This window comes from Cetorhinus maximus, chromosome 20 (genome assembly GCF_964194155.1).
Source record: "Cetorhinus maximus chromosome 20, sCetMax3.hap1.1, whole genome shotgun sequence".
Lineage (NCBI taxonomy): Eukaryota > Metazoa > Chordata > Chondrichthyes > Lamniformes > Cetorhinidae > Cetorhinus > Cetorhinus maximus.
This window is the reverse complement of record NC_135898.1, coordinates 93919699-93934117: the sequence shown is the minus strand read 5'-3', so window position 1 is coordinate 93934117 and position 14419 is coordinate 93919699. Positions and strand designations below refer to the sequence as shown.

General features: G+C 40.3%; 1 protein-coding gene across 1 annotated transcript in view; it reads right to left on the bottom strand.

The window, feature by feature from the left end:
* add3a (adducin 3 (gamma) a) overlaps positions 1-14419 on the bottom strand; it is a 264546-nt gene that overhangs the window by 50994 nt on the left and 199133 nt on the right. Inside the window, exons 5-6 of the mRNA XM_078565164.1 lie at positions 3020-3158; positions 2781-2932 (exon numbers count right to left, since the gene is read on the bottom strand). Coding sequence (XP_078421290.1) covers positions 2781-2932; positions 3020-3158 — 291 coding nt within the window. The remainder of the gene's footprint in view (positions 1-2780; positions 2933-3019; positions 3159-14419) is intronic.

Genomic DNA, 14419 nt, shown 5'->3' with positions numbered 1-14419 from the left:
TGGTGTAGGGCTAAGTCTTCTGTTCTCCAGATTGTCTGAGACCAACATACAACTGAAGATGTGTGTTGGGACCCTGTGGAAGTCCTGATGCGTGGACCTACGTGGGAATTTCCCAGGAAACTTAAACTTCTTGGTCAAATGCCGAGCTCCCCGGGACTCTGCGCAAATGTCTCTGATGCTGAGTTAGAGACGGATACTTCAGACAGTTCCACAGTACTTACCTGAAATTAGTTACCCAGGAAATGTTAAGACAGATTAAAACCTAGTCTAACACCTGGATAACTCCATAACTGACACTCCCAATCACCCCCTGACCCCATTAACTCCCCTCAACCCGACTACCCCTCGACTATCCCCACCCACAACCTGACCAAACTAAACCCCCTGCAACCTGGCCCGACTAACTCGCCCCTCTGATCTCAAACTGATCCAGGGAGATGTGGCATAGTGGTAATGTTACTGGATTAGTAATCCAGAGGTCCAGGTTAATGCCCTGGGGAAAAGGGTTCAAATCCCACCGCAACAGCTGGTGGCATTTGAATTTAATTAATTAATCTGGCATATAAAGCTAGTTTCAGTCATGATGGCCATAACAACTATCACCAATTGATGTGTTCACTAATGCCTTTTAGGGAAGGAAATCTGCCATCGTTATCCCAGACCCACAGCAATGTGGTTGACTCCTAACTGCCCCCTGAAATGGCCTAGGAAGCCACTCATCCAAAGGCAATTAGGGATGGGAAACAACTGCTGGCCTTCCCATACTCCATGAAAGAATAAAGATTATCCTCCCGACCAACTGACTACCCACCTGATCTGACATAACCCCCTGGCCACCCTTCCAATCCTAATACCCCCTAACCTGACTGCTTACTCACCTACCTACTCACCCACCCACACATCCACTCACTCAGTCACTAAAGACTGGGCCTTTAAACTTATCGTAAGGCAGCTAGTGCTGTAAAAAGAGGGACTGTCCTGTCTTCCTCCAACTCTACTCTGCTCCAATGGAGTTCCTCAAGGGATGCTGTGCTGCACATTTCCTTGACAGTCAGGACTGGAAGATCCCAGAAGAAATGCGCAGCAGTGTCGAGTCAGGGGAATCTTCGAGCGCGGCTGTAATTCCTCATTATTGCTGCTGCTCAAAGGAATCGGGCCATAGTTTTTATACCAGTATATCTCTTCTGATCTCTTTTACTATAGAATGGTTTCAGGGGTAAAACAGAAAGAGACCTTCCAAACATCTCAAGTAAAATAATGCATCAGAGTTAGTAAAGGATAGGTCATGTCTGACAAATTTAGTTGAATTTGAGGTCAATAGTATGGTTTCTATATGGGCTTCCAGAATATATCTGATATGGTTCCACAGAGAGATTTTTAGCAAAGGTGAAAGTGCATTGAATTGAAGGGAATCTTGTATCTTGGTTGGGAGGATGGGCAGAGAGTAGGAATAAAAAGTGGAATGTGACAAGTGGCATTAACCAAGGATCTGTATTGGAACTTCAATTTCTCACCATATATATCAATTACATGAATTAAGAGTTGCATATTCATTTGAAAATGGTTCTGAGTTGGGACGCAGAGTAGGATATGAAGATGAAAATGGGAAATTTCAAAGGTACACAAAAATTAAGTGAGTAAGAAAAACTGGCAGATGGATTTTAATGTGGGGAAGTGTGATGTAATCCACTTTTGATCAGAGAAAGACAAGTTCGAATATTTTCTTAAATGGTGAAAGACTAGGAACTTATGGAGCAAAGGGATCTGATTATCCATGAACAAAAACAATACAAAACGTAATAAAAAAAACTAATGGAATGTTGACATCTATCTCAAAAGGGTTGGAATATAGAACAGTAAGGAAGTTACATTTCAGTTGCACAGTTTTCTGGGCAGGTCACATCTGAAGTACTGTGTTCAGCTCTGGGCAAGGAAGAATATACTAGAATTGAAATGGGTAAAGAGTAGAGTTACAGGAGTCAAATGAGGGCTGGAAGAGTTAATATTATGCAGGGTTGCATTATACTGGTCTGCACTCCCTTGGGTTTAGGAGGCTAAGAGGGGATCTAAAGTTTTTTTTTTAAATGATAAAGAGGTTCAGTAGTGTCGATACAGTGGAACTATTTCCTCTGGTTGGAGAATCCAAAACAAGGGAGCATAATCTTAAAATTATTGCTTGGCATTTACAGGTGAAATCACAAGCACTTTTTTCATAGGCTGTGAATACTGGGACAACTGAAATTTTAAGATCATGGTCAATAAATTTTGATGGAAATGGAGCAAAGGAATAAAGTGTAGTTGAAGTACAGGTTATTCATAATCTAATAGAATGGTGGAACAAGTTCAAGAGCTGAATAGCCTACCACTTTTTTAATGCATCTTACAGTTATAAGATCCAAAGAGACTTAATACAGGATGTTTCTTTGGTGAGCGAAGACCAGAACAGTAGCAATGAACTTAAACATCAATTCTGATAGTTACATTTTGGCATGTTATTCCTCCTCAATTACTGTGTTAATAGTTTCTCAAGGTTCCTGTGGTTATAAAATCAAGAAACTAGGAAACACTATTCAGTAAAAAGAAAACAAAGAACTCAACTGTTAAACTGTAAATGGATTACAAAGCATTTTCTAAATTTTAAGACACTTATTTAGCAGTACTTCATCTATATTTTATTGTTGTATTCTCCTCAATATTTAAACTGTTCAGGTCTAAAATTAGAAATTGAGATCAAGGGAAAACATTGTAAAAATTAAATATATGCTGTAATGCATACTTACTGTTATGCAGGTATTGGTCAAATGTGCCCATCCAAATAGATCTACCATTCTATAAAGGCTTGCAATTTTACAGCGGGTCAACTTCTCTCCTTTCACGAAAGTAGCAGACTCAATGCCACGTAGATCATTGATGGGTGTGGTTATTCCTAGATCTAAAGAAAATATAAAAGCTTGATACATCTGAGTTCTCTAATATATATATTTCTTGAAGTAGTATCTAAAGTCTTTCTGGCACTTACTAAGTTGTGCTGTGGGTAAAGCTGCAGCAGAACTTGCCATAACAAAATCTGCAATTTGTCGTAGGGCAAGCAGACCAGCAGGGTTATTACCCTTTTTCATCTGTTCTTGAATAAGGATCTCAAGCTCATCTCTGAAGGCCTATAATCAAATGCATTTGTATTAAAACATAAATATGAAATCATATAAATGTACTTGCCTATGCAATAATTTTACTGCCTAGACTAATATCTCACATGTGAAAGTCAGAAATGACAAATTACATGCACCAGATAAAGCTATGAAAGGAACAAATGCAGAAAAAACCCTATTGCTATTCTACACTAACGTTGTTACAACACTCATTTAATTTATGCAAATATTTCCCTATATCAACTGAAAAAAACTGAAAGTGGCAACAATTTTGCACCAAAACAGCTTCTTTTCTTCAAATATTTCAGTTAAAATCTATTACAAATAGAATGACATGGCCTAAGTGATTATATCCATGCAGCACTTGTGAAGCAAGCATTAATCACTATTGCATTATTTGGTTAGCCTCACACGTAGAACGAATGAAGACATCAGCTTAAGAGCTCAATAAAGATGGAAAATTTGAAGTGCTACAGGTTCTGCCAGAAAACTGCATCGGATGAATAGCTACATCTCATCTGCCAAATAGCTACTCAAAGGAAAGTCCCTCTATTCCAAACCTCGTTATTGATCTCTCAGATCTGTAACTGTTGCACCATCACAGAATTAAAAGCATTTTTCTATCAATGTATTAATAAATCTTTATTTGTAGTGCTTAGCTTACATTTCATATTAAAAGCAGTCTTAAGATTTAAGACAGAGAGCATTTAGGACCAATTTTGATTACAGCTACCTGAATTAGATCCTACCATGTATGAGAAAAATTTCAATTCGTATAACAGTTTGAATAAATAATGTTCTCCTGGGATTTCTTTCCCTCCCAATCATACATTGCCCCTATAGCTTCATGGGTATCAATGATCCTTTGATACCTTTTCCTACAGCCCATACAGTGAATATTACCAGGCTACTGTGTGAAGGAGGGAGACAGCTCAACTGGGTCTATCCTTCCCCAATATCTACATGTTGCAGATTGTAGCACAATGTATACAGCATAGGCCCAAGAAGGCACAAAGTAGAACTCCAAATGATTTTCTCGCTAATTTCCCCACTTCTATTTGCAGTACTGCTGAGGTGTTAACTTGTGCCTGCTTCGAGTTAGATCAGTAACTCATTAGTCAGGGAACTGCAAGAAAAGTATCAAGTTGGGTCACTAACCCTAAAGTACTTCAAAAACATTTCAGTAATAAAAAGTCTTGTTCCATTGTTGGCATTCATGCACAAGTGCTACTACAGATCTCAAAATACTGTTAGGAACAATGTATACATTTTTAAGTTGAATATAACCTGTGGCTGAAAGGTCAGTCTTTTGGGTTTGTTTTATGTATACACATATTTTTAAATGAGGTTTTACAACCCCTGCAGTTAAACATATGGGTTAAAAAGGAGTTAGAATTTTAGTGGTTTTGGGGAAAAAAAATTGGGCTGTTGCCTAGCGACAGTGGTCAACTGTCAGAGACACTGAGAAAGATGGGAAGAAATTCAGAGTGTAAACACATGGGAGACTTATAAAGAAGGCAAACGCACATGGGATACAGGGTAATTTGATAAGGTGGATTCAAAATTGGCTTAGTTGTAGGAGGCAGAGGGTGATGACAGAAGGATGCTTTAGTGACTGGAAGTCAGCATCCAGTGGCGTACCACAGGGATCGGTGCTCGGTCCCCTATTATTTGTCATTTATATAAATGACATAGATGACTATGTGGGGGGGAGGATTAGTAAGTTTGCGGATGATACAAAGATTGGCGTGGTTAACAGTGAGGTTGAGTGTCTTGGGCTACAGGAAGATATAGACGGGATGGTCAAATGGGCAGATAAGTGGCAGATGGAATTTAACCCTGAAAAGTGTGAGGTGATACACTTTGGAAGGAATAATTTCACAAGGAAGTACTCAATGAATGGCATGACACTAGGAAGTTCTGAGGAACAAAGGGACCTTGGCGTGTGTGTCCATAGATCTCTGAAGGTGGAGGGGCATGTTAGTGGGATGGTGAAAAAGGCATATGGGACACTTGCCTTTATCAATCAAGGCATAGATTACAAAAGTAGGGAGATCATGTTGGAGTTGTGTAGAACCTTGGTGAGGCCACAGCTGGAGTACTGTGTGCAGTTCTGGTCGCCACATTATAGGAAGGATGTGATTGCACTGGAGGGGGTGCAGAGGAGATTCACCAGGATGTTGCCTGGGATGAAACATTTAAGTTATGACGAGAGGTTGGATAGACTTGGGTTGTTTTTGTTGGAGCAGAGAAGACTGAGGGGCGACCTGATCGAGGTGTACAAGATTATGAGGGGCATGGACAGGGTGGATAGGGAGCAGCTGTTCCCCTTAGTTGAAGGGTCAGTCACGAGGGGACATAAGTTCAAGGTGAGGGGCAGGAGGTTTAGGGGGATGTGGGGAAAAACTTTTTTACCCAGAGGGTGGTGATGGTCTGGAATGCACTGCCTGGGAGCGTGGTGAAGGCAGATTGTCTCACATCCTTTAAAAAGTACCTGGATGAGCACTTGGAACATCATAACATTCAAGCTATGGGCCAAGTGCTGGTAAATGGGATTAGGTAGGTAGGTCAGGTGTTTCTCACGTGTCGGTGCAGACTCGATGGGCCGAAGGGCCTCTTCTGCACTGTGTGATTCTGTGATATATGTCAGAGTGTGAAGAAAGGAGTTCTAAGCTCTCTGATATGAAATACTTCAAAGTTACTAGGAGGACTGAGTTTAGGGAACTCTTGTTTGCGGTTGAAGCAATAGTGAGTTTAGAGGATGGTTTTGGCTATCTCAGGGAGATACACCAGTTGGGTGAAAAGCATAGTGCGATTGCTCAGAAATTTACTGGAACAAAACCTTTTGCAACTGTGTCAGCCCAAGCAAGAAGCCATGGTGTCAAAACAGTGGTAAATCTTCACTGGGTTTTGTGTCTATGGAGATATTCCTGGATAAAGGAATATTGAGAAATTAAATAATATTCTTGTGTTTGTATCGAGATCTTTCCAACCTTCTTGTCTGGTGTCAAATAGTTCATTTTGTTGAAAAAAGGAGACATGTTGAAACGTTTCATCTTGCACTCATCAGGACACTTCACAAGAATACAAGAATAAGGGGAAAACAACAATTTATACCGTATGTGAAGAGTTTGTTTCACACTGCTACTATGCAGTAGCAACACAAGTGGTATTTGCCACTAACAGGATGCTGCTGTCAAGCCAAAAAGACATTCTGCCTATCACACAAATGAGTAATGTGGTATATGAATTTCAGTGCCAGTGTGATGTTCGGTAAGTCGGCTATACGTCCTAAAGACTGGTGGATCAAACAGCAAGTTCCAGTCGGTGTTCGCAATGGGCAAAGTATAGACCATACCTGACCAGCCTGTGCTTGCAAAATTCAAAACAGTGTCAAACATTAGATGTGATTCCACAATTGGACAACATTTGCTAAATAATCCTCAGTGTGCTAAGAATTACACTGACAACCAATTTAAAATTGTCCATTGGGCTCACAATGTGGTACAATTGTGTGTAGTGGAAGCTACATATATTAATACACAGGGCCTTGTTCTTTGCAGGCAGAAAGAACATGTACACACATTGCACCTGTTTCAGCTAAAAATAAGTGAAAGCCATTCACTGACTCATTCCTCAGGGCAATGCCTTAACCAATCAGGGTCAAGCTGCCCTGTTTAAATTTCAGACAATGCTTGCAGTTAACCATCAGTCACCATCAGTGGTGCATTCTCCATGGCAACACCTCTACCAGAGTCCACTTGCCAACTAATTAGTACTCTCTTCACAGAGTATAAATTGTTGTTTTCCCCTTATATTGGTATTCTTGCAAAGTGTCCTGGCGAGCGCAAGACGAAAAGCTTCAACATGTCTCGTTATTTCAAGCAACTGTACTAGCAAATGACTATAGTTCATTTTTCTTGTTTAATAAATGTTCTATTCTTTCTGTTAAAAGTTCATCAGCAGACTCCTGTGAATTTGGTCAGTCACGGTTTCCAAAATAAAAGTTAGGATCTATCAAGCCAGGTTTCACTGAAATCTGACTTGTCCAGTGTTAATATCAGCTGGGATTGTAACAATACTTAAAAGTAACAGAAATGTAACCAATGATGTGACAATCACATTATCCCATGAGCTGTTATAGTCCATTTTGAAAACTTTCCAAAGTTCAATTTTCAAATGAATAGCAAATCTCCTAATTTTCTACTCCACGTGTACAACTGAATACATTACCATTTACCATTTTACTTTCTTTAGCACTGTGTCAGGGTTACCATTTTCATCAGATAAAATATTGTGGATCATATGCCATAATCAAAGATACATATTAATCAATTGCTCTGAATTGTTCCTTATTCCAGGTTAAATTATGTCCAGAAAGTTTGATTAAGATGTGACACAGCAGGAGAGTGCACTGAAACCGCAAGACAGGCTAATGGTGTAAACCCACCTCTAATCTCTCAACAATGACTGACCAAATATTGAGTCTCCACCTTATCTACACTCACAAGGAAGCTCTGAGGAAGCCTCAATGTTCGCTTTGAGAGAAAATCACAGAGCTAAGATTTCTAAAAAAAAAAGACAAATTTAAGTGGGAAATTTAAGCACAGGTGATACAACACACTATGCTACCTCAGCAGCGAAGAGTTCAAAAGGAAGAGCAGAAAAAAATTGCTTGAATCAAAAATTTAGAAGAGGCCTAAATTTAAGAAAAAGATTGAAAAATGTATTTTAGAGAATTAAATCAAAATTAATGTTGAAATATAACATTGTGAGCAGTACTATGAAATTATCAGGCACGACATGTTTACAAATTTGCATCTTTTGCTGAAAAAAAATCAGATTTCCATTTCAGTGGGATAAACTGCAGCAGACTTCACAAAATTTCAGAATATTCCAAATTGCAATGCTCCGATTATTTAATGCAAATGATTATTTAATGAAAAAGCTGATTTACTAGAGTGAGACCTTTCCCAGTTTCATTTTAATTTGATTACACAGGATTGAAAACTACATCTAATGTATGCCAATTTTCCCCATTTCTGATCCTATGACTACATTTAGAATTATAATATGGTTACAGCACAGAGGGAGACCATTTGACCCACCAATCCATGCTGGCTCTCCGCAAGAAAAAAAGCTTAGCTAGTCCCACTCACTGGGCGTTTTCCTATAACCCTGTTAATTTTTTTCCTTTCAGGTGTTTATCCAATTCCCTTTTGAAAGCCACGATTGAATCCGCTTCCAGCACCCCTTCCAGCTCTGCATTCAAGATGGTAACCACTCGCTGTATAAAAAAGTTCGTCATGTCGTCTTTGCTCTTTTGCCAATCACTTTAATTCTACGCCCTCAGGTTCTCACCCCTTCTGCCAATGGGAACAGTTCCTCTCTATCCTGTCTAGAACTCTCACGATTTTGAGCATCTCTATCAAATCACCTCTCAATCTTCTCTTCTGTAAGGATACAACCCAAGCTTCTCCAATATATCAGAGTAATTGAAGTCCCTCATTCCTGGAACCATTCTCGCAAATCTTTTCTCCAAAGCCCTCTCTAAAACCTCCACATGATTCCTAAAGTATGGTGCCCAGAACTGGATACGATACTCAAATTGAGTCTGAGCCAGTGTTTTTTCTTAAAGGGTTCATCATAACGTCTTTAATTTTGTACTCTGTGCATAAAACTTAGGATCGTATATGCTTTTAAAAAAAAAAATTCTCAACCTGTCCTGCCACTTCCAACGGTTTGTGACATATACTCCCACATCTCTTTGTTCATTTTAGAATTGTACCCTTTAGCTTATATTGACTCTCCTCATTTTCCCTACCAAAATGTATAACTTCAGGCTTGTGTTTTAAATTTATCTGGCGCAAGCCCACCATTGAATCAGCCTGTCTACATCCTCACAGTTCAGTATATTTCATATAGATATATATTTCAGTATACTTATACCTCATAATTCAGCAAAGGAGGACCAAGGGGTTGATTAAGAAGGGGAAAAAAAGGAGTACAAGAGTAAGCTTGCGGGGAACATAAAAACTGACTGTATAGGTTTCTATAGGTATGTGAAGAGAAAAAGATTGGTGAAGACAAATGTAGGTCACTTACAGTCAGAAATAGGGGAATTTATAATGGGGAACAAAGAAATAGCTGATCAACTAAATACATACTTTGGTTCTGTCTTCACAAAGAAGGACACTAATAACATACCAGAAATGTTGGGGAACACAGGATTTAGTGAGAGGAGGAACTGAAAGAAATCAGTATTAGTAGGGAAATGGTGTTGAGGAAATTGATGGGATTGAAGGCCGATAAATCCCCAGCACCTGATAATCTACATCCCAGAGTGCTTAAGGAAGTGGCCCTAGAAATATTGGATGCATTGGTGGTCTTCTGAGATTCTACAGACGCTGCAACAGTTCCTACAGATTGGAGGGTAGCTAATGTAACCCCACCACTTAAAAAGGGAGGTAGAGAGAAAACAGGGAATTATAGACCAGTCAGCCTGACGTTGGTAGTGGAGAAAAATCTAGAGTCCATTATGAAAGATTTAATAGCTGAGCACTTGGAAAACAGTAGCAGAATCGGACAGAGTCAGCATGGATTTATGAAAGGCAAATCATGCTTGACAAATCTACCGGAATTTTGAGGATGTAACTAGTAGAGTTGATGAGGGGGAGCCAGTGGATGTGGTTTATTTGGACTTTCAGAAGGCTTTCAACAAAGTCCCACATAGGAGATTAGCGTGTAAAATTAAAGCGCATGGGATTGGGGGTAGTGTATTGCGATAGATAGAAAACTGGTTGGCAGACAGGAAACAAAGAGTAGAAATAAACGGGTCTTTTTCCGAACGGCAGGCAGTGACTAGTGGGGTACTGCAGGGATCAGTGCTGGGACCCCAGCTATTCGCAATATATATTAATGATTTAGACGAGGGAACTAAATGTAATATCTCCAAATTTGTAGATGCACTGTAAACCTGACACCATGGGATACCTTACCATTTCTTACAGCTATGTGACTTTACAATTCTTTGTGTGACTTGTTTTTCCCTACAGTAAGTCCCTGTTTAACACTGCCCCACTTGATGTTCTTTCGCTTTAATGTCAGTAAGTTAATGCCGCCTATAATCTTGTTGAGCGTGGCGAAGGTCATTTTAACATAATTTCCCACACAATCCAATTGGTGCCATTTTGGAGCAACCTCCCCCACTCCCTAACTCTCCGACTTTCTCACTATGCCCGACCTCTCCCTGTACCGGACCCTCTGACTTGCGGCCTCTCACTGCGCCGACGCACTCTCTCGTCAAACTTCCCGCTCCCTGACTTACCCTCTCACCGTTTCCCTCTCCTGAAGCTGCACTCCTGTACAATATCCAGATCCATTCTGATGCCGGAGCTCCGGGGTTGTGAAAGTGCAAGTCCCAATGGTGCAGAAGTGCTGAGCTGGGGCTAGTTTAACCCTTGTTTTTTTTTAAAAACGACTGTCGAAACTGCTCCTCCTGCCTCACTGTTCATCTCCAGAGCCCTTGCTCATAGTGAGGGTTCAGAAGAGGGAAGCAGCGTGCAGGTGGTTTGGGAAGCAAGATCAATGGCGAGCAGGAGGTACCCTAAGTACCTTTTCTTTTATATTAAGTTTATTTTAAAAGTTATTTCATTTACCAATGTAGGAATTTAGCCATGTAAAGTATTCCAAAAGGTCCTTAAGAATCTAACTTCAGATTTAACATTGATTCCAATGGGAACCTATTTTTAAAAAAAGTTTATTCGTTCATGGGATGTGGGCGTTGCTGGTTAGACCAGTGATCATTCTCCATCCCTAATCGCCATTGAGAAGGTGGTGATGAAACACCTTCTTGAAGCGCTGCAATCCAGGTATTGTAGGAACAACCACAGTGCTGTCAGGGAGTTCCAGGATTTTGACCCAATGACAGTGAAGGGACAGCTGTAGTTCCAAATCGGGATGGTGCGTACCTTGAAGGGGAACTTAAGGTGGGGGTGTTTCCATGCATCTGCGGCCCTTGACCTTCTGGATGGCAGAGGTCACGGGTTTGGAAGATACTGTCGAAGGAGCCTTGGTGAGTTGCTGCAGTGTATCTTGTACATGGTACACACTGCTGCCAGTGTACATCGGTGGTGGTGGGTATGAATATTGAAGGTGGTGATAGAGTGCCAATCAAGCAGGCTGCTCTGTCCTGCATGGTTCTGTTGCAGCTGTACTCACATTATCTATATTCCATCACATTTGTGCCTTATAGATGGTGGACAGGCTTTGGGGAATCAAGAGGCGAGTTACTCACCACAGAATTCCCAGCCTCTGACCTGCTTTTTGTATCCACAGTATTTATATGGTTGGTCCAATGCAGCTTCTTCTGGTCAATGGTGTTGATAATTGAGGATTCAGTAATGGTAATGCCATTGAATGTCACAGGAAGTTGGTTAGCTTCTCTCTTGTTGGAGACGGTCATTGCCCGGCATTGTTACTTGCCACTTACTTGTTTCATATGGACATGGACTGCTTCAGTATCTGAGGAGTTGGGAATGTTGAACATTGTGTAATCATCAGTGAATATCCCACTTCACTTTAAGTTGTTTCACTTAAAGTTGTGGCTGCATTCCTGAAAAACCACAACTTTAAGTGAGGACTTACTTACATCCTAGTTCCCATTCCCTGACCAATTTAGTTTAAACCCTTTCTCACAGCACTGGCAAACTGCCCCATGGGGACATTGGTCCCAGCTCTTGCTCCCTGTCTAGAAAGTTAACTCAGCAGTAGCACTAGAAGCAAATCAATCCTCTCTGAAGTGAAATTACATATTAATCATTGTAAATAATAATATTGTAAATAACTAATATAAAAGCTAATACAGATCAGCAGAAATACATACAAGGTAGATAACTGCTACACATTTTAATTTTTACTAAATGCAACAGTTGCTGAATTCAAAATCTTCTTTCCATGTTGTCTTTAGGGTTCTTGAAAGGCAGTATTTACATATTTAGACTCATTAAAGTCACTGTATGTATTAAAAATAAACTACTAGCTAATGGACTGGCTTATACAGGTGAAATTTAGTGTGTAATGAACTGCATTTAAATCTTGTGTAACCAGCATCTATGCATTACACTAGCTCTGATGGACATTAAATTAGTAGAATATAGGACTTCCAAGGGAGTGACAGAGTTAGAAACCAGACTGGATGGTCGTTTTAATTTCTTTACTCTTAATGGACGAGCTTCATTACTTTTCTTTTCCAGATCGCTAATTGGATCACTGCATGGAAACATTGTGTTCCATTTCAGTGAGGGTTGCAGGGGGTGAGCAGGCAAGGGAGTCTTATCCCACCAGCTGACCACAAGGCCGGAGACTGTGGCACGTCAATTATTTTGGCAGAAGAATGAAACAAAGCAGGAGTAAAGCTCAACAAATTTGAAAGTTTGAAGTTTTCAAACACACTCTTCCCCCTCTTTGTTCCAACTCCACATTTCCTGTTTTCAGCCAGCGTGTCTGTATAATAACAGACAGCAGCACAGTTAACCAATTTTCCATGGGAAGTGTGGGGAGAGGAGGGAAGTAGGGGATTGAAAACACCTAAATTCTGATCTCATGCATTTATGGCCAATTATTACTGTATTATGGCTAGATGATAAACACAACAGACATAATATTAAGTACATACACAGAGGGACAGAAAAAGGACATTAATTCATCACGTTAGCCCCAGCAAAACACACAGCCACATCACAGTTTACCTACCATTTTACTTCCTGGCCTGTTTATTATATATACATGTCCTTTATTTATCCCATTCCTATCCATTTAAAATAACCTACCCAATTGGACAGAGTTTAATACAATAATTTTTAAAATCTCACATTTCCACTAAGCTTAAATTTCTCTAATGAAATTATCCCCACTTCAAGTATATTGTGAAAAGTAAAAGCCTTGAACCCTCACCCTTTTCTGCACAATCTCTAGGGTCTTGATATCCCTCATCAATACTCCAAAGCTTTGCACTGCTTAAGTACAGGGATGGGTACAGAAAGGGAGGACACGTGAGTGAGTGAGATGTCAGCGGCAAGCATGAATGGGGGGGAAAGAGAGAGGCAGTGTGTGAGAGAGAACAAGAGAAATGTTCCTCATTGGACAAATAAAGTGCTGGAACACTGGACAATCTCCCCTCTCCAGCCTAGGGAAATACTGAAAACTACTGGGCTAGATTTTGTGGTCAGCTGTGAAGGAATGGCACTTGCCTCAAAGTAAGCTGCTCACAAAGATCAAGTGATGTCCAAGGCATGGGGTGGAATCTTCTGCTCCCGCCAGCAGCAAGAATCGTGGTAGGTGGGGGCACTTAATTTAGCACGAGTTAACACACCACTAAAAACCCAGATACAACTCATTCAACAAGGTTCAACTTTTTCAAGGGTTTTTACAGGAAGAACAATGGCATAGTCTTTGAAGTTTTCATCAAATCAGAACAGCAATGGAAACTGCATTCTGTAGGGACCTCTACAGCATTCCCTATGGAGGAGCATAGACTCAATGACAGCAACTTCTGGACTTCCACGTTATTCTGTACTCCCAAAATTGCTGTCAGTTTCAGTGAAGTAATGACAGCGAATGCTGGCAGTTTCACTGCAAAACTCAGGCCACTGGGTCCCAAATGCTGCCAGAACTAAGGCCAGGGGCTAAAGCTGCAACTTTCCAGGTCTGTATGGCTAAATGCCACACTAAGTAGGAATCAGAATGGCAATCCTTATTGTCTGTTCATTGTCCAAAAAGTGCAATTCTATTTCAGTAATTGGACATTGCCATGCCATCTTTGCAATACCTCTGACTCTGCTGCTGTAGTCATTTTAAATGGTTAATAACGGTCAACAATTTGTTTGTAACAATACAGCACGCTACAAAACAATTCTGGGTTACTGGCACTTCTAAACCTTTAGAAGGCGACATGTGAGTGAGCAATTGTTAGCTTGAAAGCTGCCAAAGAACATAGTTACATAAAGACCTTGAATTCTAAGTTCAACCCACATATGGCTAGACCAGCCATCTGTAAACCAGATATGTGTAATGGAACACTGTTTACTGCTGATCTACAAAACAGAACCATAAAAATCACTTCAATAACCACATTGTTCCAAGGCAGTTTTATCAAACACAAAGCCATCAATGTTTCACAATATTTTGGTTTATAGAGAGATAGGGAAAGTCACAGTGCAGTTGTATTGGTTAGATCATAAGGCATGGATTTTACAACTGTTCTAAGTCAC